This window comes from Mastigoproctus giganteus, chromosome 4, assembly GCF_048544385.1.
Source record: "Mastigoproctus giganteus isolate SK-2022 chromosome 4, ASM4854438v1, whole genome shotgun sequence".
Classification (NCBI taxonomy): domain Eukaryota; kingdom Metazoa; phylum Arthropoda; class Arachnida; order Uropygi; family Thelyphonidae; genus Mastigoproctus; species Mastigoproctus giganteus.
The window spans coordinates 123,114,088-123,141,883 of NC_143578.1; the positions used below are offsets into that span (position 1 = coordinate 123,114,088).

Here is a 27,796-nt window from a genome sequence, read left to right on the forward strand (position 1 = left end):
ATATTCTGAATGGGAGAAGTTCTAAATGCTCTAGTAACAATATGAATGGTAAATTAGTGTTCCATTGAAATACTCTTTTCAACTGCATCTCTAGGTGAGGGGAGGAGAAACTGGGTGTTTTAAAGTAATTATTCACTGAGGACTCCTGCTGTTTACAAAAATTACTAGGCAGATGACTACTGAATATATCAAAGCAAATATACAGTCAATTTTTAACTATTTTCCCCTCTTAGAAATACGAATGTACAAAAGGTACAAGTCCCAGAAACACTTTGCATTACTAGTTTGTGCTCAAGCGATGTGGTGACATAACTATTTTTAATTTTTATTTCACGCCATCCAATCATGGATAAATTTTTATGGTTTGATAATGGATCTGGTTTAGCCATTGCAATACACTGTTTCTTAGCTGAAGCATAAACCATAGATCCATAATCTAGTTTATACCAGACAAGTGCATGATAGATTTGAAGTAAAATGCAATGATCAGCAGTTGTGAGAGGAGATGGCACATAGAAGGTTTAGTCCCTTCATGTGTTTTGTCTACAGTTAAAGGAAGGGTTGGAGATATGTCAATTTTTTTCAGTTATTAGTATAGCTATATAGTGCAAGGAAGCGACAGGCTTTTTGCTGCCAGGCCAAAAAATAAAGTAGATAAGAAAACACAAATCACACGCTTTCCTCCTCATATATGTAACTATTCAGTTGAACTTTTAATTTCTTCAAACTGTCAGCCTTGACTATCTGCAGAGCAACTTGTTGCGGTAGTCAACAACTCGCTGGATAAAAGAAACTTCCTACAATCTAGCCTAAATCTCTACCCCAGTTGAATTTATAGCCATATGTTCTGGACTTCTTTATAACAGTGAAAATTCCACCTTCAATCATTTTATAAACCTCTGAGTCTTATACACCTCTAAGGTGGCTGGTTGCCAAGCTCTGTAGTCCACACAATCAAAGTCTTTCTTAGTACAGTCACCTATTTGCCGATCTCACCATGCGCCCATCTGACACTTTCAAGAAGTTCAATGTATTTTTTCAGACTAGTTCTCCATACTCGGACACAGTATTCCAAATACAATCTTACAATTGCTTTATACAGTGGGATTCATGAACTCCCTATCTCTACAGATAATGTTCAATAAATTATCGATAGGACATCTCGAGCTTTCCAGGCTGCCTGTTTAAACTGTTCAGAAAACTTTATGTCTGTGTGTATTGTAACTCCCAGATTCCTCTTTTCCAAGCTTCAAGTGATACTGGAATGGTGCTTTTTCCAAACTTTAATTCCAGTTCAGGATGAAAGAACTGTTTCCAACAGAAATAGGCACAAATGATCTTCTGGGATAAAGACCTTAGCCCATTAGCTGCTACCCAACAGTTAAGATGGTCAATGGTATGCTGCAATTATCTTTCAATAAGTCTCAAATTGCATGACTGCAAAAAAATGCTAGAGTCATCAACAAAGAGGGCATTGTTTATGGTTGGAGGAAGCTGTTCAGTAATAGAATCAACTTTTATAGCAAAAAGCGTAACACTTAAAACTGATGCTTGGGGAAATCCTTCCTCTTTGCAAAATGAATGGCGCCTCTGTAGCCAGGTGGGAAGGAGCAGCAGTGCGCAGCACACGCTTCTTGATTAGACCGGGGTTCGAGCCCATCACCACCAAATACGGAGGATGCAGAAAGGTCAGGGAATGACCAATGAATATTCACGGAGCAATATGGCCTTAGTTGCTAATGCCCCTAAAAACCAAATAACAAACAGCAAAATGAATGAGAAAGAGTGGATACACACATGAACTTGGAATGTTTGACAGATTCAAACTTAAGACCAACACTATAAATGACCTTTAAAATGCCAAATCTCCAAGCTGTGCTATATACTTTTTCCATATCAAATAAAACTGACAGTAAGTGCTCATGTTTAAGGAAAGCATCTCAGATAGCTGTTTCCAACTGAATTAAATGGTTCAAGTGCTAACCTGTTCAAATGCTAACCTAGAAACTGTACTGTGTCCAAAAGGAAGTCATTAGTTTCTAAATACCATATAAGGTGAGCATTGACCATTCTTTCCAAGATCCTGCAGAAGCAGATGGTCAGAGTGATGGGAAAATAATTGTTCAGGATTTTTGGATCCTTTCCTGGCTCAAGGAATGCAAAACAATTGCATTATGAGAAGAGTCTGGAAATGACTCTTCAAGACGAATGATTCCATTGTAGAGACAGAGTAGGCAATTACAGATTCTAGTGAACGACGTTTACTCATCTCATAATGGATGTTGTCAGGCCCGACAGCATTTCCCTGTGATATGGAGAGTGCAGTTTTAATCCTGCTGCAAGAAAGGCCAATTGTAGTCCTCAAAGCCTTTTAAAGCATTTTCAATAACTGTTTTTCATATTTTTGTTTGAGGGCCAGAAACTGGGGAAAGGAGGGTATTCTGGTATTTTTTTTGCATCACACCAGTATTTTACATAATAAAAATTAAATTGAAAATAGAAAAGGTATGTGAAACAAAATATTTACTTTGTGTAAAAATATATATAAACATGATATAACATTATAAAATGTAAATTTTCATTCTGATAGAAATTAACGTTTACTGATATAATCATACATAATTATTAAATAATTATTACAATTCGAAAATTGTAGATCTCTTAAAGTACCATTTATAACTGACACAATATAATAGCTTCTTAATTTTGCCAACCAATTCTGCCATTTATTCAAAAGTACTGATATCACCCTTACATTCTCATCTTACAATAAACTAGGTTCATTATTCAACTCATATAAAGATACACAAAATTACCACATTAGTGACATGAATAATATCATCTACTTAATAAAATGTCAAGATAACTGTAACGCTTGCTACATTGGTAGCACCACCACAAAATACGGTTCTACCAAAACATCAAACACACGTGCGTATTACCACTACAATAGCTTTAGGACGGGACGGTCCAATACCAAATTAGCAACACATGTTCAATCCCACAACCACACCCCCTTAGTAGATTCAGTCATTCCTATTATCAAATTAAAACCAGCTTTAAAATTTTCCAATATGAAGCCCTAGTTATAGAATGGTTTCGCCGCCATTCCACTCTTCAAGTATTAAATTCCAAACTACCCTATAACATAGCACCGGTCTGGAATCTCATGAACCTGAGTTTCCCACGTGTATCCAGGAGCATCACGGGAACTTAGTCTTCTTAAATACACGTGTTTACTCTCATTCTACCATTGCCAACTGAAGATGTGTAAAACGAAAGCCACTTGTTATGGCTATTGGCCTTCTGTTTCCAACTGTATAACTTAAATCGTTTCAAATTTCAACATTGACAACCAAGGACGAAGACGTGCACGTCTACTTCCTTGCGCACATTTTAATTCTGTTTTTAAATCCTAACTCATTCATGCTAACTTAAATTTAAAATTATCATCCAATTTATTCCAACATCAATGCAGATTATAAAAAGGTGAGTATCATAATAAATTAAATTAAGCTATGCTATTATATTGTGTAAATAATTATTTTAAAAACCAAACGCTAGAAAAAAAAATACAAATGTTATTTTATTTCATACCTTTGTTTAAAAATGAGATTTTAGCAGACAAAATGCATTGATAGTCTCATCGTTGAGCTGCAAGCCAAATTTTTGTGCAAATATTACCTGTGGCAGAGAAAGCTCGTTCCAAATTAGCATTTCTTGGAGGAATGGCGAGGACATATTTATATACCAATTCTAAATATTTCTCTCTAATTTCTTCCTCTTCAAATAATCTCTTGTTTGTTAATTTTGAGATCTTTTCAAACAGCAGGTTTTTTTTTTTTTTTTTTTTTTTTTTTTTTTGTAGGGACTGCAATCTTTTTTATTGATGGCAAACTCTAGTTCTTGTTTAAACAAAAGCAATTCTGGTTCATCTAAACCTTCTTTAGTTTGATCATGCATATATGAAAACACAGAGGTGCAGATAGTAATTTCACCCTCAATACTGTTTTCTTTATATTAGCATTAGTAGAGGCATATGATGCAGGATATGATCCATTCACTCCAAAAGTTTATCCAGTACTTCCTTGAATTTATTTAAGCTATAAACTTCCACGACAGATGGAAGTTTTTTCCAGCAATCAACTACCCACTGGCTAGAGACAGCTTCCACACATCTATTCGACAACTCTATTTCTCAATTTGAGTTGTTGCCACCTCAGGTTCATAATCTGAGCAAGAGGAAGAATCACATCGGCACTGAGCCTGCTCAAACAATTCAAAGCCTTATACACCTCAATCAGATCACCTCGCAGGTGCCTAGTCTCCAGATGGTGCAATTTGCAGACATAAGCGTTTCTTGGTAAGAGCACCCCCTTTGTTCCCCCTCACCAATCTTGTTGCCCCTTCTCTGTACTTGCTCTAGGAACTCTAGATACTTCTTAAAATGAGGATGTTGCCACACAACTTAGAGCTTCTCATCAGGTGGAAAATGCTGGAATTGCAAGCAAAATAGCAACACTGTGTCTTCATTTCTGATGTTTTTCTTTTTTTTTTTTTTTTTTGTTAGTTGTTTGCGCATCGGCTTCTGTAGCCATAATACACCTCCCAAGGTTTTTGCACTACTCTGATCCAAGTCTAAGGCAGGATTCGAACCTGCGACCTTTGGGTTACCAGGGAGGCACTTTACCCACCCGGCTAGCCCAGTTGGCATTTCTGATGTAAACCACAAGCCAATGGGTAAAAAGCATAAACATAAATGAAATTGAGAATAAAATTTTTAGTTACCAAATTAATGGAAGATGTAAAATTACTAGAATTAAAAGGGGGACTTTTTTGAAAATGACTTGTGAAATTTACAGTTGACACAATGAAGATGCAAATTAAAACTGGAAATAATAATAACTGAAATTTCTAGAGACATAACATTTTAGTCTAATACTTGTTAAAATAAAGAGATTTGAAAACATAAATAAAAGTTAGTAGTCTACAGAAGTATAAAAGGATATGGAAGCAATGACTTGAATATATAGATTTGAGAAATATAGCAATGTAGCATGATGCAAAACTTCCATTTAGCTTCACACCTTTTCACTCTACCATCGATGCTTTTTTGATTACACAGCTTATTCTTATGCCTTAAACCCCTATATGCAATGCTGTTGTTTACTTTAATCTCATTACCCAGAGATGACTCTGATCTCCCTCTCTCCCAGAAAATACAGAGAGAGAGAGAGAGAGAGAGAGACAGCTATCTTTCCCGCTACTAAAATTAATTCTTTATTTTTTTTTATAATTGTTCTTACAGTTAAACTTGCAAGTCCTAAATTATGGCACACATCTGCTTGTCTTTGACCGGAATCGATTCGTTTCAAAACGTCTAATTTAATTTTCAAATTCAGTAGTATTTTTCTTACATTTATAGTCTTTGTATTGCGCCCAGACGTTGCTTTTTCATTCTTATTGGCCATTATTAACTCTTCGAAAACGTAACTGCGTTAGTTGCATTAATTATGATACAATGTTCAAGTAAACTGTCCATTACGCACGATGTGTAATACTGTACTGAGTGATTACTAGACTTTGGATAAATGCACATAACGCAAATATTACAAGAAATATACTTGATCATTTTTTAAAATGTTGATCTCGGAACTACGTAACAAGTCACTGTACTGCAATTAAATTAGCGTGCAAGAAAATTTCACTGAGCGTGGGAAAATTTCTCAAGTCGGCGTGGGAAACGTTTTAATACTGTTTTGCTATTCATTTTCAAGCTATCGACTCCATCAAATGAAAAGATTTCATTAAATATGCCAAAAATGCAATCTGTAAAAGAGCGTTATAGTGATCTGTGACAGCGTTATAATGATCTGTAACAGTGTTATATCTTATTTTATTACGGGTTATAAAATAAGAACAGCGTTATAGCGAATCAGCGTAAAGCGAACCGCATTATAATGGGGGTCTGCTGTAATATCAAAAAATACTTTATTTCTATCCCATATGTTGAACAGTGCACAAACAGATTAATAGATTCTTTAAAGATACCAAATTTAAAATTGTGGCCAGGCCAATACGAAAATTACACACTATACTGAACAATCGCTTGGTTCTTTCCGCGTTCGCAACACAAATTAATGATCTGGTATACAACATTTCTTGCGGTGATTGCGACTCGTCTTACCACGGTTCGACGCAATTTTCTCTGAATATTCGTGTAAATCAACATGAAGCCTCAGTTCGTGCTTCTCATTCAGCAGTGTCAGAATTAGCCTTTCTTTCCATTAACAAAAAACATACTTTTTTATTTAACGAGGCCAAAATACTTAATTTTCAAAGTAATTATACGCGACTATTAATTGCAGAAACCGTAGAAATTAAATTACACAAGAATTCTGTTAATGTTTGGCGGCCATATTTGATCACTGATGCGTGGACCTTTACGCATATGCTCAAAGACAAATAATCACTATTTTTGTTTTGAATATTTTCGTTAGATTCTTTTTCATTTTTAATTGCGTTAAACTGATTTTTAATTGTGTTAAATTGATTTTAATTGTGTTAAATTGGTTTTTAATTATTTATTTTTTACTCTAATGTAAGTTTTCAATTTTTTCTTTTTAATTTCTGGAGAGTATCATACGGAAGTGTTCTACGTACTATATTGAGGTAAACTCCTCTTATTATTTTACAAATATTAATTAAGCTATGTACGTAAGAATAAATTTATTTTTATTTTGCTAATCTGTGGATAAATTTATTTTTATTTTGTTCAAAACGTAAAATCAGAATATTCTTCTGATTTTTGCATATCATTTAATTGGCAATAAAACTTTGACAACAAAGTGTAAATTTGTGCTGATAAAATTTCTGCTATTATTTCCATTTCTACTTTTTGACTCCCAATATAATATTTAATACTGCTGTCTTTTTTAGGATTATACTTTCATATCTCACTGCTTCATTTGTCATTAGATTAAATTGCATTTTTGTGTCTAAAAAAATGTTATTTACTCTTTTGAAATTTCTAGATTCTGGTGAAAATTTATTTCCAGGTACCACTATTATTTAGTTTTATATTTCATTTTATTTTATTTTTACTGCAAACTGTTGTTTACAACTTTGCCTATGTATAATCTCATTGGTCAAAATTCTTTTTCAATTATTATTAATCTACATTACTCTAATATCTCTATATATATTCAAGTCCTTGCTTTCATATCCCTTTATACTTTAGTAGACCACTCACTTTATGTTTTCAAATCTCTTTACTTTAACTAGTGTTAAATTGAAATGTTATGTCTCTAGAAATTGCAGTTATTATTATTTACAGTTTTAATTTGCATCTTCATTGTGTCAACTGTAAATTTCACAAGCCATTTTCTAAAAAATCCCCCTTTTAATTATTCTAGCAATTTTACATCTTTCATTAATTTGGTAACTAAATTTTATTTTCATTTCCATTTATGTTTATGCTTTTTACCCATTGGTTTGTGGTTTACATCAGAAATGAAGACACGATGTTTGCTATTTTGCTTGCAATTCTGGCCATTTGCACCTGATGAGAGGCCAGTTTTGTAAGTGTGTGGCAACGTCCATTTGATCAGTTTTTATATAATTATGTTTTTTTATTATGCATATTATATTAGTTATCTATTATCTTCATTCTCTCACTTTAACTTTATTTTACTGTTCTTTTACTCCTTTTATCTCTCTCCCCTTATCACTTTATATATGTATATATCAAGCCCTAACCAGAGGCACGGGAATTGGTTTCAGACTTTAAAATAATCTGTTGAAATGCACTGTTTCAGTGGCAGACGCGTTTTAAAAGAGAATTGGGAAGGTGCATGATAACAATTAATTCACTTTCACAATTAGGCTGCACTTCAGGAGATGGGGGGGGGGGGAAGAAGAAGATTACACGTTCCAAGCTGAAGCAAATAAATACATTGCCTACAGAAAACTTTTGGGCTAATATACATGAAACCACATGAAAACCAAGGTAAGCTATGGGAAACTTACCGGACAAACTGGTTTGCCGCTAATGCAGCATCGACTTCTGCTCCACACTGCATGCTCTGTAAACAGGCGATGCATGCTATCAGTTTGGAGCAGAAGTCGAGAATGATATATTGACTGACACATAGGCATGACAGACAACGTATTCATTGGTGTGTGAACACAACAGACGATATGTTATATATAGACATATATAAAGAATCATTCTTTCTTTTACTATTATTTCCTAACCTAACCTTAAAGGTTAGGTTAGGAAATAATAGGAGAAGAAAGGGTAATCTTTAGAATAGGGTGTGCACTCCAGTCGATTTGGTTAACTGTGGCGCCAGTGAACTGTGTTTTTTTTTTTAAACAGACTAATATTCGGCTAATGAAAAAAGGTTAGGTTAGTTTACACCACTAATTTGGGAAGGATTCAAGTGAAAAAACTGTGACCATATATGATACCGCCCACTAAAGATTACAGACACCATTTTTTGCTTGAATCTGTCCTGAATTACGAATCAGTGGCATAAACTAACCTAACCTTGTTTTCACTAGCTGAATATTAGTCTATTAAAAAAAAAAAAAAACACAGTTTAACCAAATAGACTGGAGTGTGCACTCTGTTTTATATATATACATGTATAATAAAGTCAATCGGCCACTTAAGACTATGATGTTATCAACTGTTGTGTTCATGTACCAATGAGTACATCGCCTACATGTCAATCAATATATTATTCTCGACTTCTGCTCCAGACAAATAGCACGCATCACCTGTTTACCGAGAATGCAGCACAAAGCTGTGGTAGTGGCAAACCAGTTTCTCTGGTAAGTTTCTCATAATTTGTCATGGTTCTTGTGCAGGCTTTCTTTATCTTAGCCAAATTTTGTTTAATAGCATTCTTCAATAGTTTTTCTTAAAGCACTGGATCAAGTGGCCAAACAACTGATATGTTAGGTGGCATGTGTTCAACATTTATTGCACGTAGGCCATTCACTTGGATCCGAAGGGTGCAGTTATTCACAAACAGCATCAAAGGTCTTTGGTATTATCCTTTTGGAATTCACAAGCATTAAGAAATGATGCTTGTGGGTTTCCTATCATAATTTTAGTTCATTTATTGTGGAAGAGGCACATGTCATTTGGTGGGTGTGAGGGTGTATCATGCTTTAGCCTTGCTAAGGGTGAGCATCACTTTTCTCCTTTTTTATTTTCATGATTTCATTTTAACTTAATCAATGCATATCTTGGAGGTCAGGCAAAAATTGTACCTTGACAGGTATAACTCTAAATTTGCATTAATTTATTGCATTTAGTTCCATGGTATAATTTTTGTTTTTATTTCTACAATAGTCATGGAGACATAACCAAGTTTGTCTCAGTAGTAGTAAAGCCTAACATTTTTTTTTTTTAATTTATTTATTTATTATTTTTTTTTGAATAATTATAACATACTTTAAATTGGCCTGTATTTCAATCTCTCTTCGAAGCTGGTGTTCTACTCCATTTTTCTGTAGCTGGGACTTAAACAGGACCTATAAAAATAAATATCATAAAATACATAGCAATAAACAATATTTACAGCAAACTTAATAATACAGAATTAAAAAAAAAAAACTAGATTTTTTAATCCTTTGATGGCCAATTACAAAAAAGATTACATTTATATGATTCTATACAATTATCTACACAGAGACAGTTACTAATTTGCAATGAACAATGAATTACAAAAAATAATAACATGAATCTTAAATATCTTTTTAGTGGCATGATGCACAGGTATATCAAGAAATGGAAATTGGTGAAATAATAAGCACTTCAACCTGCATAAAAGGTAATCTGCTTTTCACCAAGTGTGTCCAAAATGAGGCCCACTGCTTCACTTTGTATGGCCTGTGGTCACATAGGCATGATATGAATCCCAGAATTTAAAACCAGTGGCATAACACACAGTTCATATGAATGATATAAAACTATGTTCCAAAAGTTGTGTGGTGTTTTCTGCATTTACAAAAGAAATATTCATCTGAGTAAATGAACATTACATCAAATCAGAGGTGTGATGGAGTCAGTTCACAAAAAAAAAATCAGAAATGTGGTTCACTTAATTTAAGTGACAACTTTACAACCTTGCATTCTACTATAAAATTTTAGAACCAGCTTTCTATTTTTAGGGCTGTAAATTCAGCTATAGGAGATTGGGGATATTATTATTCTCCAGGGTCATAACTACTTATATCTCTAACAGAGTACTCTTTACACTAGCAGAAATATAACTGTGCAGTACAGTACAGAACAATTCCATTCAGCTACCAAAGCCCTACAAATATAAATTATCCAAAATGATAAGAGCAGACATGATTAAAAAACTAACTTTCATGCTTTATTTTGGAAGGCAATAATAGGACCAAGAATTCCTACTCTTATTAATGTGTTTTTCCAGATCAACAATGCAAGAGCACTGTAAAAATAAAGTATCCTCATAATAATGACATCAGTTATTAAACTATAAACAGGAGTATTAGTAAAAAATTTACAAAACAGAATGCTCATGACATTAGTGATGCATGTGATGAACCAGAATGGCTACTATATGCTCCAGTCCATTCCAAATCCTGGTTGCAAATTCCTCTCAATTATTTGGTCACCTGGGATATATACAGAACATTTATTATTATTATTATTATAATTATTAGATTTTAAAGACTTGAATTCATATATCAAGAGCATTATAAAATAGATAGGAGAGGATCTGTTCTGGAATGTTTTCTAATGCAGTTCTCAACATTATAATAAGTACTGTAATTTTTACCATTAAGCCTGTCTCAGATGGTAATAATAATAATAATAATAATAATAATAATAAAAAAAAAACTGAGGTAATCATCACAGTTTTACTTTTATGGCATTTTTAAACTGTATATATATATATATGTATTTTACGCAAATCTGTTATGCCCTCTCCCAATCAGCCACCAGCCGATGTGTCAAATTGGTTGTATAGTGTACTTATTAATTTATGACAACTCCCCTCCCCCTGACCAGATTTACCCGACAGACATGCTGAAGTAGTTGTTGTCAAAACACCTTTTTCTATCATATCTTTGCAGGGATCATGAGTGATTGGTCACTCTCAACTGACTTAATAACCATTTCAAATGTTTGAAAGAAAAGCAAAAGAGGCAGATGGTGCAGCAGTGGGCCATCATAGAGACAGTGCGCCTCCGTAGCCAGGTGGGCAGGAGCAGCAGCAGCAATGCGTAGCACACGCTTCTTGATTAGCTCGGGGTTCGAGCCCGTACCCACCAAATACGGAGGATGCGGAAAGGTCAGGAAATAACCACCACATATCCCCGGAGCAATATGGCCTTAGTTGCTAATGCTCCTAAAAAAAAAAAAAAAAAAAAAAACCAAATCATAGAGACAGTAGTCATTTGTAGTCACTCAAGAATGAAAGACATAAACATAGAACATGGCATTGTACTTTCTGTATTGCTGAATTATGACAAAGTGTGATACAAAATCTTGTAGAAGTGCAAAAGATCTTCAGGATTATTAGTTAAAGCATAAATGCATCTGTGTTCCTGCTGCCTTTGCTTTCTTTTGAATATCTGAAATGGTCCTCTACCAAACCATTGCCACATGCTGCTGCACTGCTGGTCACTAGACATTCCAAGTACAATTGTTAGCATTATTTCATTTTTATAACAGGATCTATTCAAAAGTGCGACTTCTCAACTTGCTGTTCAGTTTTACTTTTGTGCAAATATGTGAATTTGCAGTGTGTGTGAGTTATTTACATTAAAATAGATAAAACTGAGGAATTTATTGTAGCTTAAACACAGAGCGTACAGATAAAGCAGAAATATATGAGCTTTCGGCTATATGGTAGCCTTCGTCAGAATTAAAATACATGAATGGCAGTTGGAATGAAGATGTGCACTGCCAGGTGCGTGAGACGCGAGGTTTAATTGTTTGTTGACGTCTGTGGCTGTGACGCATGATGACGTGGCCAGCGCTTGTCCAATGACAGAACTACTGACTCTGTGATCGGGTTGACTTGGTAACCACTGTTCCTGTTTAAGGATTTATCCGAAGATTTTATATTTAATGATTCCAACCAGGTACGCTTTAGGTAATGGTGGGATCTGTCTACCACCACGACATCGCGGTGTGGGTCGATGTCGTGGTGGGTTGTCCAGACATGTTCGGCGATAGCTGAGTGTTCTATATCCGCTAAACGGATCGCTCTTTTGTGCTCCGAGAGACGTTTCTCGAGTCGACATCCAGTCTCTCCGAAGTAGCAGCTAGTGCAGTCACGGCAAGAGATGCGGTAGACTAAACCGCTCTGCAGAAGGGTGGGGACAGGTGTTTTCACGTTGGAAATGAAAGAACGCAGTTTCCTGCCTGGGAGCTGGATGCACTTTATTCCGTGCGTTCTCAGGATTCTGCCGATCTGTTGTGACAGGTTGGGGTAGTATGGGATGAATGCCCTTGTGGATGGCTCGTCACTGTTGGTGTTGTAGCTGGTCGTCACGATGTCACGTGTCTGTAGATCACACCTGTCGAGGACGTCAATGGGGTAGCCACACCTCGTAAGGTCTATTTTGACCCTAGTGACCTCTTTGCGTCTTTCATCAGTGGAGCTGGAGTGTGTCCAGGCGCGAGTAAGCAAGGTTCGGGCCGTGGAGAGGAGGTGGCCTCGCGCGTGTGCTGACCGGAAGTTGGTAAACTGGCCAGCACACATGGGCTTACGATAAACTGTAGTCCTCAGGTATGTGCCTTCACGTCGGACAAGTGTGTCTAAGTATGGTAAAGAGTTGTTCGGCTCCAGCTCAATCGTGAATTTTATGAAGGGCGATAGTGAGTTGAGGTATGATAGTTTGGTTTGGTTTTTTTTTTTTTTTTTTTTTTTGGAGCATTAGCAACTAAGGCCATGTTGCTCCGGGATATGCGGTGGTCATTCCCTGACCTTTCCGCATCCTCCGTATTTGGTGGTGACGGGCTTGAACCCCGGTCTAATCAAGAAGCGTGTGCTGTGCACTGCTGCTCCTTCCCACCTGGCTACCGAGGCGCCTAGGTATGATAGAAGTCGCTGACCTGAGTCTCTAGGGATGACCACGAACACATCGTCAACATAGCGACACCAAAAGGCGATGTGATCAGGTGCGTGTGCAAACGCACGTCCCTCTAACTCCTCCATCACGATGTTTGCTGTGACTGAGCTGACCGGGGAACCCATGGCCGTGCCATGTATCTGCTGGTAGACTGAGTCATTAAATATGATCGCACCCCCTGTTAAGCACAGTCTGAGGGCGGTGGAAATGTCATCGGGTGTGAGACCAGTTCTTTCGTTGAGGGTTCTATCATTGTCCAAGAGTTGTTTTGCACAAGAAATGGCAAGTTCCACAGGGATGGAGGTAAAGAGCGATATGACGTCGAACGATGCCATAACTTGATTCTGCGAGATGGATACAGTGCGAATCCTCTTTATGAATTCAACACTGTTGGAAACGGTGTGGGTGGTCTTGCCAACCAGAGGAGAAAGAAGTCTCGAGACAAATTTAGACAGCTCGTAAGTCGGTGATCCACAGCAGGATACAATTGGTCTCAGTGGTGTGTCTTCTTTGTGCACTTTCGGTAGGCCGTAAAACCGTGGGATCTGACATCCGGAAGCACGGAGGTGATTACGGGTTGACTGTGTGATCTTCCCTTGTTTCAGCCAACTGTTGACGAGGATATTCACCTCTGATTCCCATCGTTCTAAAACTCTGTTGGGGTTGATGGTCAGGGGTTTGTATACAGTAGTATCCCGTAAAAGTAGTAGCGCTTTCGCCATGTAATCAGTGTGATCCATTACAACCGTACGGCGGCCTTTGTCTGCCGGTAGAATGACGATGGACGAATCCTGTTTCAATGCCTTGAGGGCAGAGAACTGTGTACGGTTGAGGTTAGAAGAGACGGGGCGAGCACGGTGTAGAACTGCTGCAGTCTTCAAGCGGATTGTGTTGGCTACATCTTCTGGGAGGCGTGATAAGCTGGCTTCCACACCTAAGGCGATGTCGGTGATCGGCGGGTGCTTAGGAAGAACGGCAAACGTCATGCCAAGAGTCAATAAGTTTACTTGGTCCGCAGATAACTGTTTGCTGCTTAGGTTCAATACGAAGTCCGTGGAATTAGTGAGAGGGGTATTACATTGGCTGCGCAATTGACGGGATTCATTAATCAAATTACAAAACTTACGTTTCTGTCGGGTACAATAAAGATCTGATTCTCTGATGGCCTGGTGACATAAAGTGTTGACCACATCGGTGTAAACGGGATCGGGAATCAGAGTCTTAAGGTCGGCTAGTAGGGTTGCCTTGCTTGCTGAAGCACGTTGTATGTCATGATGGAGGCAGCCGATCCATATACGTAGGGTTTTGAGGCCGAAGTTCCGACAGGCACGTCTCATGCGCTCATTAGAAAACGGTTGTTTGTAGCGAAACCCTTTCGGTATAATCTCGTTAGCTTTGCACCTATGCGCAAACCTCAGGTGTTGTCTACTACGGGCTATGAAGATAAAATCTTTCTGTAGTCTCACGACCATGTCGTATGCTGGTTGGCCAAGAATAGTACGAACATAACGAAACAGGCCTACGCGCTCTGGATTCATTGAGGAATTTATTGTAGCTTAAACACAGAGCGTACAGATAAAGCAGAAATATATGAGCTTTCGGCTATATGGTAGCCTTCGTCAGAATTAAAATACATGAATGGCAGTTGGAATGAAGATGTGCACTGCCAGGTGCGTGAGACGCGAGGTTTAATTGTTTGTTGACGTCTGTGGCTGTGACGCATGATGACGTGGCCAGCGCTTGTCCAATGACAGAACTACTGACTCTGTGATCGGGTTGACTTGGTAACCACTGTTCCTGTTTAAGGATTTATCCGAAGATTTTATATTTAATGATTCCAACCAGGTACGCTTTAGGTAATGGTGGGATCTGTCTACCACCACGACATCGCGGTGTGGGTCGATGTCGTGGTGGGTTGTCCAGACATGTTCGGCGATAGCTGAGTGTTCTATATCCGCTAAACGGATCGCTCTAGCTGCACTAGCTGCTACTTCGGAGAGACTGGACGTCGACTCGAGAAACGTCTCTCGGAGCACAAAAGAGCGATCCGTTTAGCGGATATAGAACACTCAGCTATCGCCGAACATGTCTGGACAACCCACCACGACATCGACCCACACCGCGATGTCGTGGTGGTAGACAGATCCCACCATTACCTAAAGCGTACCTGGTTGGAATCATTAAGTATAAAATCTTCGGATAAATCCTTAAACAGGAACAGTGGTTACCAAGTCAACCCGATCACAGAGTCAGTAGTTCTGTCATTGGACAAGCGCTGGCCACGTCATCATGCGTCACAGCCACAGACGTCAACAAACAATTAAACCTCGCGTCTCACGCACCTGGCAGTGCACATCTTCATTCCAACTGCCATTCATGTATTTTAATTCTGACGAAGGCTACCATATAGCCGAAAGCTCATATATTTCTGCTTTATCTGTACGCTCTGTGTTTAAGCTACAATAAATTCCTCAATGAATCCAGAGCGCGTAGGCCTGTTTCGTTATAGATAAAACTGACACAATGGCTTCAGTTTCTGGTAAGAGAAGAAAAGTTGCTGATGAATGGAGAGTATTTCTGGAGTAATGGACTGATCAGTACTCTTTCAGTGAAACAAAAAACTGGCCTGTTTGACTGACATGTACAGTCACTCTCCGACTTACATAAGGGTTGTGTTCCGCAGAACTCTGCATAAGTCGGAATTTCCCTAAATGCATATGCAGCACTCGTAAATTTGATTGAAGCAAAAAAGAAATGTTCGACGAACATGTAAATTATTTATTTACAAAAAAATTATTTATTCAATTTTTTTTTTTATCTCATGCACAGGAAAAATTACAAATATTTCAAAATTACAAAAAGAGAGAGGAGACAGGCATAACATCAGCAAGTTTTACCTTTTGAGCATCATTGCCAGAATTAACTCTCCAGCCGATAAGCTGCGGAAGTTGAAGGCTGTGCAGATTTAGAAGGGGTTTTTTCCAACACATCACAAAATTTCTCTGCAGCTGCAGAATCAGCACTGGCAACTTCACTGCATACTTTAATGTTTTGGAAACCAGCACAATGCTTTAACCTACTAAACCATTCACTGCTTGCCACGAACTTGGCTCGGGGTTCGCCATACTTATCCTTAATATCTTCATAAATACTTCTTGCTTGTGCTTGAACGGCCATTGGACTCAGGGTTACTTGCTTCTAAAACTGATTTTCCATCCATATTATTAATAGCTTTTCCATCTTCAATATAGCACCTGAATGCCGTTTTGTGATCATTGTTGATCTTAAATTTGTTGATCCTTTAACATGTTCTTTTATACATGCACTGTCCATTAAAATAGTGTTCACTGTTGAAGCAGCGAGACCTAATTCCATGCAGTAGATGACAAACTTTGTCCTGTTTCGTACTTCTTAATCATCTTCATTTCTAAATCAGTTTTGTTTTGTTTCCTATCACTGCCAGCACTTGCACTTTCCGTTGGTCTCTTTCCCTTCACCATTGTGAGAATTCCAGTTATCAGTATTAGGGACTCACATCTGGTGAATATGGGCTTGGCACACTCAGGATCCTGAGCTGCATATCATCATTCTTCTCTTTCTTGGTGATTATTCCCTTCTACTTCTGACTCACTCTCTCTCTCTCAGGGTAATTCAGAATTTTTTTTTTTTTTTTTTTTAGCCTTAGGCTTCCTTGCACCATATGCTAATAATAATAATCATCATCACAAATGCAATAAGATCGATTTTACTACCCGTTTTTAATAGATTGCGCTAACAGAAAAGCCCAATAAACCGGAAAGTGCAAATTGTTTTGTGGTAGTGACCTCCAGAAATGTGTTTTAGAAAAATATCACAAAAGGCATTCAAAATTGATTCTTATAAAGGAACATATGATAACAATGAAAGTGTATTGCAATTTACATTATAAAAATGACCTTTTAGAAAGAAAATTTCAACTTCCAAGGTCTTGGAATGAATTACCGAAAAAAAAAAAAAAAAAACCCATGTGTTACAGTATTCACATAACGATATTTTCACGATACCTCCATTTATTCCTACATGAGGCAAAATACGTTTCCATGATTTTTTTAAGTTTGCACCAGCCGGCAAAAACTTACGTAAAGTAGAATTTCCGCAAGTCAAGTTTACATAAGCCGGGGAGTGGCTGTAATGAGTCAGTTTCTGTTATGAGAGTGTACAACGTTAAAAGATATTATGCTAAATATGCATTTACATTTGACAATATTCGGGGACAATTTTTTTAAAGACAAACTGTCTGTATTGAAAAGTAAACTTTTGGATTAGCAATCATTCTTCAAAATAATGAACTACCAAGCAGAATCTGTTGTCGAAGCCAACCATGCAGTGGCAGAAATCATTGCCAAAAATTAAAAGTCCTTTTCTAATGGCAAATTTATCAAAGAATGCTTTGATTGTGTGCTGAGATTGTGTCAAAACAAAAAAAAAAAAAAACACCTCAATTTTTCAAAATCAGTTTACCATGGGAAACTATGGTTAGATGTATTGATGAGTTGTCATCCAATGTTGAGCATACTCTACAGCAGAAAGCTTCTAATTTCACATTTTATTCATTGGTAATTGACAAAAGTACAGAAACCACTGATACAGCCCAAATAGTTTGTTTGGTACCTGGTGTCAAAAAAGAATTAAACACAACAGAAGAAATGGGCCACACTGAAGAACATAACCAAATCCAGTAAATTTTATGAAGGTGTGAAGAACATATTAACTCAATTGGATCTGAACCTCAACAATATATCAGGTATGAATAACTGATGGAGCTCTTACTATGGTGGGAACACGAGAAGATTTAGTTAACTGATTGCTAGCAGAGATAAGGAGGTGATTACCCCATTGTAAAAAGCAATTGGTAGCTGCACGTCAAGTACTGGATACAGGTCTGGAGGCCTGGCTTTAGGGAGCATGTAGATCTGCTGGAAAGGGTGCAGAGAACAACAAAAGGGTGGCGTTACCAAGAAAGGCTTCAGTTCTACAAATTGCATCTGCAGACTAGGCACCTGTGAGATGATCTGGTTGAGGTGTTTAAGGCTTTGAATGGATTGAGCAAGCTCAATGCTGATGTAATTCTTCCTCCTGCTCAGACTACCCACAAGAGTGAATAAATTCAAATTAAGGAAGGATGGTTGCAGGATAGATATGCAGAAGTTTGCCTTTAGCCAGCAGTTGGGTGACTATGGAAACAACGTTCCTTCTGTTGTTGTGGAAATGGGTAGTATGAATAAATTCAAGGCAGAACTAGCCAAATTATTGGAGGGGATGGATGGATGATGTGGGAGGGAGGTCTCTCTCTCTCTCTCTCTCTCTCTCTCTCTCTCTCTCTCTCTCTCTCTCTCTCCTCTCTCTCTCCTCTCTCTCTCTCTCTCTCTCTCTCTCTCTCTCTCTCTCTCTCTCTCGCGTCATGTCTAATTGTAATAAAAGTAATCAATTTCAATCAATCTAAAGGTCTCTACTAGGGCTTGCAAACCGGTTTTATAGTGAACCTTTGAAGCAATGCTTCATCGACATTTATAACCTCACACATTTTTTTTTTTTTTTTCCCCAGTGCTGATATGTAAACATGTTTATTCTTCCACAATGGCAATGCTGTTGAAGAGGAAAAATAAAACTTTTTACACACTTCAACATTTTTTGGGCCACGTTCTAATATAACTCATGAGTAATTTTTGACTTTTTCATGAATTTAGAGAGACTTTCTTCTGTTAGTAGACATTTCTGAAGGAAAGGTTTGTTTCTAACTGATTTTACTTTAAAATGACAGTAAAGTTATCTGCATACAATGATCTTATAAGTCCCAAAATGCATATAAAGTTCTTAGAAGTCCCAAAATTAATTTATGGTTCAGTGAATACAAGACAATCTGTAAATGGGGTAATGCAACAAGCGGAACACCAATGCACTATTGTATAGCTCCCATCCCCGAAAGGAAAAAGGCATAAACGGACCACTAATCCAATGCAGGTAGTCATAAAAGCTAAGTCGCCCTTTTCATTTTTGTCTAATCCAAGAATTGAGTTTTTTCGACTACCCAAGCAATTGAGAATGTTTGCATAGTTACCAAAATTTGTACAGTATATCCGGGTAGTGTGCTTGTTATAACAGTGAACGATTGTATGGGAATACACGTAAATTAAAATCATTATGGCTTTTTGTTCGCTACAGCTCATTATTTCCGTGCTCGTTATAACCAGGACTGTATATTCTTTTCCCATATCTACATTTTCGTCATGGTCTGCCCTACTCCTCCAAAATTTCTTTTGCACTCCTACATAACCATCTTTCAAACTTCTCAAACTTTTCTTTCAACACCCCACACTTTTCTCCCAAAACCTCTGAAATCTCCCAGAAAGTTTTCTCCACTCGCTACTCTCCCAGAATTCCTTTTCACTTCTCTCTCTCCCTTCTCTCATTTCCCCCAATCTTCGTTCCTACAAAATTTCTCTCTTTTCTCTCTCTCTCAATCCTGACTTTTTTTTCTTTGTTTAGGCCATACCCTGTTTGGTCAAATCTCTTTCTCAGGGTGTATGGAAATATAGTTGTTTTTCGCTATACTACACCAGCTCGGATGTTTTTCTCGGCAGCCCTCCTTAGCAGTCATTTTCACACACCACATTCACTGTAAACAAAATTTCCCATTCTCACCATCTTACTGCTTCCTTGATTTTCACAGTTCAACTATCAAGCAAAAGTTTCCACCTTTACATTTTATGATACAATATAGGGTTGGTCCCTTTTCTCCTTTCCCTGACTCCCCATACTACCAGCAATTACCACTGCTGCGGAAGGCTCATCTTCTGACAATGCAGCCACCTATCCTTGATCAGTCCTTAACTATCTTGTTAACTTTCAACCACACCTGTTTCAATGGACAAGTTTTCATTACTGTGCTCTAATTACACTCTATTACAAACAACAACCCGCTGGAAATTCTTGACAAACAGCCGATTTACCCAAGTCTACTGTTCCATATTTCTAGTCAAAAAAATAATTTTTTTTTTTTAACTTGTAAGATTTATATCTTACAGTTTCAAGATTTAGTTTACAAAACCAGGGGTGCACATCTGGTGAGTATGGGCTTGGAAAACCTATGGTTCTGAGCTGAATATCATCATTCTTCTCTTTCTTGGTGATTCCTTTCTACTTAGCCACTGGCAGAAGTGAAAGTGATTCTTGCAATGCTTCTACTGGAATGAGCAGAAACTTGGAAAACAAAATGCAGGATATTTCAGAGACTGCTGGGAGTCATTGCAGTACAAGTAAACACATGGGTTGTGTTAGGGTAGCTAAGAATAGGAACAGGTGCATGTATACTTGCGTGTACACCAATGCTAGGAGTTTGGTAAATAAATTTGATGAATTTGAGGTATTGCTCAAAGCATCAAAGGCGGATATTGTTGGGATATCAGAGACATGGTGTCACACAGATATAAGGAATGCAGAACTGGAATTTGGAGAGTACATCGTCTACAGAAAGGATATACAGGATAGGAAGAGAGGAGGGGTTATGCTATTAGTTAAGAAACACATAAAATCCAAGGAAGTGAAGCCAGTCGACTTCGCTGGACAGTGCAGTGTCGAGTCAGTTTGGTGTGACATAAACATTGGGAGATCAAAATTGAGAGTAGGAGTGTGCTATAGGCCTAATGACTCTGATGAGTATAATAAGAAACTGTACAGGGAAATAGAGTGGGCCAGTAAATCAGAGAATCTAATAATGGGCGATTTTAATTTCCCAGATATTGACTGCAATTTGTGGGTTGGTCACTCACACACTAGCAAGGCTTTTGTGGATTTACTGGATGATTGTTTTTCTACATCAGCATGTTCGGGAGGCAACTAGAGGGAGTAATACTCTTGATTTGATTATCAGTCGAGATTCTTCATGCATTAAGAATCTGCAGATAAAGGAACCACTAGATGGCAGTGATCACAGTGTGCTGAAGTGGGATTTACTCAAAGAGGTAACTACCATCAGGGGTAAAGGGAAGGGTTATTGCTTTCGTAAAGGCGACTACGATGGTTTGAGACAGTATTTAAATTCTATACAGTGGGACCAACTGATGATGTTACCAACAGCAAATTCAAAATAGGAAGCATTCAAAGAACTTATCTTGGAAGCTACTAGGCTTTACATACCAACTAAGAAATATTGTTCAAGGTTTAGGCCTAAGTGGATGTCAGATGATCTAATGAGACATATTGTTTGTTTGTTATTTGGTTTTTTTTTTTTTTTTAGGAGCATTAGCAACTAAGGCCATGTTGCTCCGAGAATATGCAATGGTCATTCCTTGACCTTTCCGCATGCTCCGTATTTGGTGGTGACGGGCTCGAACCCCGGTCTAATCAAGAAACGTGTGCTATGCACTGCTGCTCCTTCCCACCTGGCTACGGAGGCGCCCATAATGAGACATATAGCAGAGAAGAAAAATGCATGGTATACATATAAATTAACACCTGACACAGAAGCCTATGATAGATATAAGTTGATCTGTAACCAAGTTACAAAGGAGATTAGGCAGGCGAAGACAGATTACGAGAAATCTTTGGCAAGGGATGCAAAGAAAAAGAGAAAAGAGTTCTTTACTTATGTAAACTCTAGAAGGAAGGGAATAAATCAGATTGGTCCACTTGATATCGATGGTTCAACTGTTGATGATCCTGCTCAGGTAGCTAACAAACTAAATGAATTTTTTGCATCAATATTCACACATGAGAAGTTATTCAGCGAGGGGAATGCCAGAGGTGTATTAAACTCTGGCAGTAAGCTAGATAAACTTGTAATAACTGAGAGTAAAGTGGAGGAGAAATTGTTGAAGATAAACACAAGAAAGGCACCTGGGGTGGATGGGATCTACCCAGTTATATTAAAGGAGGCAGCAAAGGAAGTACCCATAGACTGGAGATGTGCAAATGTGACCCCAATTCACAAAGCAGGATCAAAGGCTGACACAAGTAATTATAGACCTGTGAGTTTAACTTTTGTTCCAGGAAAATTAATGGAGGCACTGGTTAAAGAAGCACTGCAGGATCATCTATACAAGACTTCAGTTATAGCTCGGACACAGCATGGTTTTGTTAAACGGAAGTCTTGCCTGACCAATTTGATTGCATAATATGATGCAGTCACAAAAGAACTGGATGCAGGGAATAACTTTGATATTATATACTTGGATCTTAGAAAGGCTTTTGATACAGTTACACATGGAAGACTGCTGCACAAATTGGAGCAGTGTAGCATTGGAGGAAAATTGCTGCTATGGATAAAGGGGTGGTTGAGGGGCAGAAGACAGAGAGTGGTAATCAATGGACACTGCTCATCATGGATTAATGTTATTAGTGGAGTCCCTCAGGGTTCAGTGTTGGGTCCATTATTGTTTTCCGAATTTATAAATAATACTGAAGATGGTATATCAAGCTTAATATCCAAGTTTGCAGACGATACAAAGGTTGGCAGGGTTGTCAAGGACACTAGTGACACTATGCTACTGCAACAGGATCTGGAAAGGTTGAGCAGATGGGCTGAGAGGTGGCAAATGAAGTTTAACATTGACAAATGTAAAGTATTACATATGGGAAACAGCAACCCCAGAGCAACGTATCAATCTGTGGTACTACACTGACAGTGGTAGAGAATGAAAAGGACCTGGGGGTAATTGTGTAGGCAGATATGAAGTTCTCTGAGCAGTGCAGATGGGCTGCAAGAGTAGCTCATGGTGTCTTGTCAATGATTTATAGGAATTTTTCTAGCAGAGATAAGGAGGTGATTATTCCCTTGTATAAGGCAATGGTCAGGCCACACCTTGAGTACTGTATACATGTCTGGAGGCCTCATTTCAAGAAGGATGTAGAGCTGCTGGAACAAGTACAGAGAAGGGCAACAAGATTAGTGAATGGAACAAAGGGTTGCTCATACAAAGAAAGGTTTAAGTTTTGCAAATTACAGTGTCTGGAGACTAGGCTCTGGCGAGGTGATCTGATAGAGGTGTATAAAGCCTTGAATGGTTTGAGCATGCTCAATGCTGATGGGATTCTTTCTCTTGCTCAGAATAATCACCTGAGAGGGCATAAATTCAAATTGAGGAAAGATAGATGTAGGATAGATGTGCGGAAATTTGCCTTTAGCCAGTGGGCAGTTGGTTGGTGGAACAGACTTCCCTCCCTTGTTGTGAAATTTAAGGCTCAGCTGGACAGGTATTTCGAACAAACGGAGGGGTGAAGTGGAAGTTTTTTTTTTTTTTTTTGGCTGATGCTGCATAAGCTTTCTTGCATCATCATCAAAGTATTACCATTAGCATGTACTAATGCTAATGGTAATACTTCTCTCTCTCTCTCTCTCTCTCTCTCTCTCTCTCTGGTAACTTGAGAATTTTTTTTTGGCAGGTGCAGCGTAAGCCGCAGACTTCATTGCACCATATGGCTGTAATAATAATAATAATAATCCCCAGCATTTACTCCTAACTTAATACATTCAATAATAAAATTCATGACATTAACCTAAGTGATTTGAGGAAAAAAAACAGTATGTGTCAGAAAAAACAAATAACATTTCAGAAATTAACATAAAAAACTGAGTTTAAAAAAGCTATTAGTTTACAAAGATTGAAAACCATACAGAGTGGTGTTATCTGTAATTAGTCGCATAGGAAAATATGCACGATATTCCCATAAAAAATAAACTTTTGAGAAATGAAATTCATTAAGCGAACTTCAACTATTCTGCCTATATTTTTGCTTGTGAAAACTTTTAGACAGATTGTTTAAAGTAGTTTGAATTTGGTATTTTCACTAATACATTATTTTAGACAGTATGGGCAAGGGAAAAGAGGGGAAATTTAAATGCTTAAAGCAATTAATTTTATTTCTGAATGATTAATTTCTGATGTTTACAGACTTGAACTTCCTCCAAACACATTTTCAGAAAAGGTGGTTGCTTGTGCTACTTTACTGAGAGCTCCATAGGAGACCTGCAGACAACGTATTATTATCCTCTGTTATCATTAATAAAGATTGATTATTATTGTTATTATTATTAAAATGATTGATACAATATGTTTATAAGTGTTTCTAAATATACAAATATACAATTAAAATTTTTTATAGTTAATTCAATACTCCAATCTTCAAGCTGAGAATTAAAAAATCAAGAATAAAACAAATAAAATTGGCATATACAACAATTTTATAATGTAATCAGTAGTCAAAAAGATATAAAATCGACTATTACCTTAAGAGCAATTATATACTTTGTCCTTTTCTCTCTGGCTAGATAAACATTTCCAAATTTGCCTTTTCCTAATGGTCTTCCAATCTCAAAATCATTCAGTGTCCACTTTCTGCTAAATGAACCAACAATAAATTGTGAATCCATAACTGCTTTAAAAACATATGTACAGGCATACCTCGAATAACGAATAGGATGCGTTCCACGAAATTACTTCGTTAAGCGAAACTTCGTTTTCAGAGGTAAAAATACTATGGCCAGAATAGGGATACGTTCCTATGTAAAGAAAATGAAAAGCTTTTTTTTCGAACAAAGAAAAGTCTTATTAAATAAACAGTCAACTTACATACAAAGTGAAATCACATTTTAAAATATGAGTCTAAAGTTGATTGCTTATGCTTTTAACTTTCATTTAACAATTGCCTATACGGAGTTATTGCATTTAACACTGATCGCTTAACAATAAAACTTCTTCCTAAATCAGGATCATTTTCACTAAAAAAAATTAAAACGTTTTCAATGTCATTTAAGCACCTTTTTAAATCTTTGGTTGTTAACACTTTTTCGGCAGGAACTTCTTTAACTTTGTCTTCATTATCTTTGTCTTCATTGCTAACGAGGTTTTCTAAATCTTCCACTGAAAAACCATCATCTTCTGCATTCAATAAATTTCTAACATCCTCTTCATCGACATTTTCGAAACCTATTGATTGAGCCATCTGGATAACTTAATTTCTAATTTCTTGGATGTTATTTTCTTCTTCTAATACAACTTCTGGCCATATTTTGCACCAAACTCCATTTAAGCATTTCTTAGTGACTTCTTTCCAAGAACTATCAATGTTTTCAATTGCGTTTTTAATGGTGTAGTTTTTCCAAAAAGTTTTAACTGTCATTTCCTCTTTATCCTCTAGTTCAGTTAAATTGCTTAATAAGCTATAATAAGCTGATTATAAGCTTTAAATGATGCTATTACTCCCTGATCCAATGGTTGAATCAGGGAAGTTGTGTTTGCTGGAAGAAACACAACTTTGACAGGAATGCATGTGTCCAACGTGTTAAGATCAGTAGGATGTCCCGGAGCATTGTCTAACAACAAAAAGCTTTTTCTTCAAAGTTGTTTTTTTTTGACAATACCGTTTTACTTCAGGACAAAAGTGGTTAACAAACCAATCAGTAAATAACTCCTTGGTAACCCACGCTTTTCTATTTGCTTTCCATATTACAGATTTTTTTATGTTACCTTTTAACGCCCTCGGATTTTCTGAATGGTAAACTAATAACAATTTTAATTTATAATCGCCAGAGGCATTTGATCCAAAGAGTAATGTTAAACGGCCTTTGGCTGCTTTGAACTCAGCAGCTGATTTTTCTTCAATAGAAATGAAGCTTTTTGTTGGTAGCCGTTTCCAGAACAAACCGCTTTCTTCAACATTGAACACCAAATTTGGTGGAAATTTTTCACGTTCAATTATTTCCTTTAGTTTTTCTGGAAACTTATTTGCAGCTTCTCCTGTTAATTTTACACTATGAATCCTGGCCCGTTTTTTAAATTTCTCGAACCAACTACGAGAAGCCCCAAAGGTTTCCGTAATTTCTTCAGTTTGTTTAGATTTCAGGTGATTAAACTGGAATATTTTTTTTATGTTCAATGGGGCTTGAAATTGCGGACTTCGTTATATCGAAGTTTCGTTATCAGAGGTAACGTTAACCGAGGTATGCCTGTATTAAATAATTACACAATTCAAATATATTCAGCATATAGAAATTAACAAGATATATGTTTTGATAATAATTTTAACAAGATGCATTCAAGTTATAAGGACTCCTAATTAAATTTCACATATATATATTAAAATAAATTAATACATATGGAAACAGTGATTCACTAAGCCCAAAAAGATTAAGAATTTGGGGTACCTCCAGCAAAAAGTTGCTGGAAGAACTTCAAATGGGAGCATGTGTGACAGTGAAAATAGCAATGTTTTCTTTACAGAAATAATATCCTTGGTTGATTTTTAATTTGCACCTGTGCAGGGAAAGTTTGACTAATATTCACTGGAAAAGGTCATAAGTATGCATGTCCTGAAAGTATGATGAACATAAGAAATATAAAAAGCTGGATGTATAAGTTCTGCGTAGGATGAGATCTTGTGTAACGTATAGCACGAACCGACAGCATAAGTTGTTGTTGTGGGGGTTTCATGGCGTATAAGCTACTTTGGCTATAATGAACCTGACAGCATAAGGTATAACATAAAACTAGATAGCGTAATATAGCACTGTATTAGGAATCTGTTAGCTTAGTATAGTATCACAATTAATCAATAAAAATTTATTAATCTTATTAAATTTCATTCTTAATTAAATTGTATTTAAACAAAAATCATGACCCAGACTACAGCTGCGAAGCAACGTGCACAGATTAGTGGGAGTGTGGTGGCTCAGGTGAGAAATGAAGGGGGTGATTCTCCAATACAGTGCGGTCTCAAAAAATGTGCGAACTGTGAAATGTTTGCAGACCTGTCTAGAACAGGACATGATCTAGCCATGGAGGATGTCGTTGTCCATGCTAGGTGCAAAGACTAAAGAAATTAGGCACCAACTCAGCATTCTGATGGGTGTCTATGAGAGTTTGAGGTATAGGGTAGATGCCCTCGTAGAAATTAATGAGGGGGGCCCATCAAGCTCTCAGTTGCCTAACTCAACGCCAGAGCTCACTTGTGCATCAGGCAACACAGCAGCAATCTCCAAGGCAGAATGCGCTGGTCCCACAGGAGCTATTTATTGTCGATGACTCTATTGTCGGGGAATATATTATGCAAAAAGGATAGGTGGAAAGGGACCAGGGTATGTCTGCCAGGAGCAAAAGTTGATGACGTTGTAGAGCAGATATCATCTTTTAAGGGCTAAAAGGTGATCATGTTGGCACTAATGTCCTTAAGAGTAAGAGATCTGCAGATTTACTTAACAACTACAGGTCAATGTTGAAAAAAGTCGCATTAGGGTTAAATTTGAAAGTGTCTGCAATTCTGCCCAGACACGACAGGAGGGAGTATATGATGATAGCCTTGTGAATCAATTCGGCCCTGGAGAGACTGTGCAAGGCTTGTGGGGTAGAATTTTTTTCAGCATGGTCCGTGCTTGCTAACAGGAGAGACTGCTTCGACAGGGATGGGATACACTTAAATAGAAAGGGTGCGAGAATATTTGCTGATGCTAACAAGGCAGTGTTAGGCAGGTCGGAAAACTGCTAGCTTTGGGGGGGGATTCAGAGACTAAAAGATTAACAGTAGCCACAGGCAGAGGGGGAAAGTGATTCTTGCACTGCTTCTACTGTAATGAGCAGCAGCTTAGAGAGCAGGTTGCTGGGGATTTTAAGAGCTGCTGGGGTCATCATGGAACAAG

General features: G+C 37.4%; 1 protein-coding gene across 2 annotated transcripts in view; it reads right to left on the reverse strand.

The window, feature by feature from the left end:
* LOC150087037 (aurora kinase C-like) overlaps nucleotides 1-27,796 on the reverse strand; it is a 237,956-nt gene that overhangs the window by 84,583 nt on the left and 125,577 nt on the right. The window contains exons 4-5 of one of the 2 annotated variants that reach the window (XM_090371770.1): nucleotides 24,392-24,500; nucleotides 9,467-9,546 (exon numbers count right to left, since the gene is read on the reverse strand). In XM_090371770.1, the coding sequence (XP_090227896.1) occupies nucleotides 9,467-9,546; nucleotides 24,392-24,500 (189 nt within the window). Of the gene's footprint in view, nucleotides 1-9,466; nucleotides 9,547-24,391; nucleotides 24,504-27,796 lie in introns of both variants that reach the window. The other variant, XM_090371769.1, reaches the window with a different exon arrangement.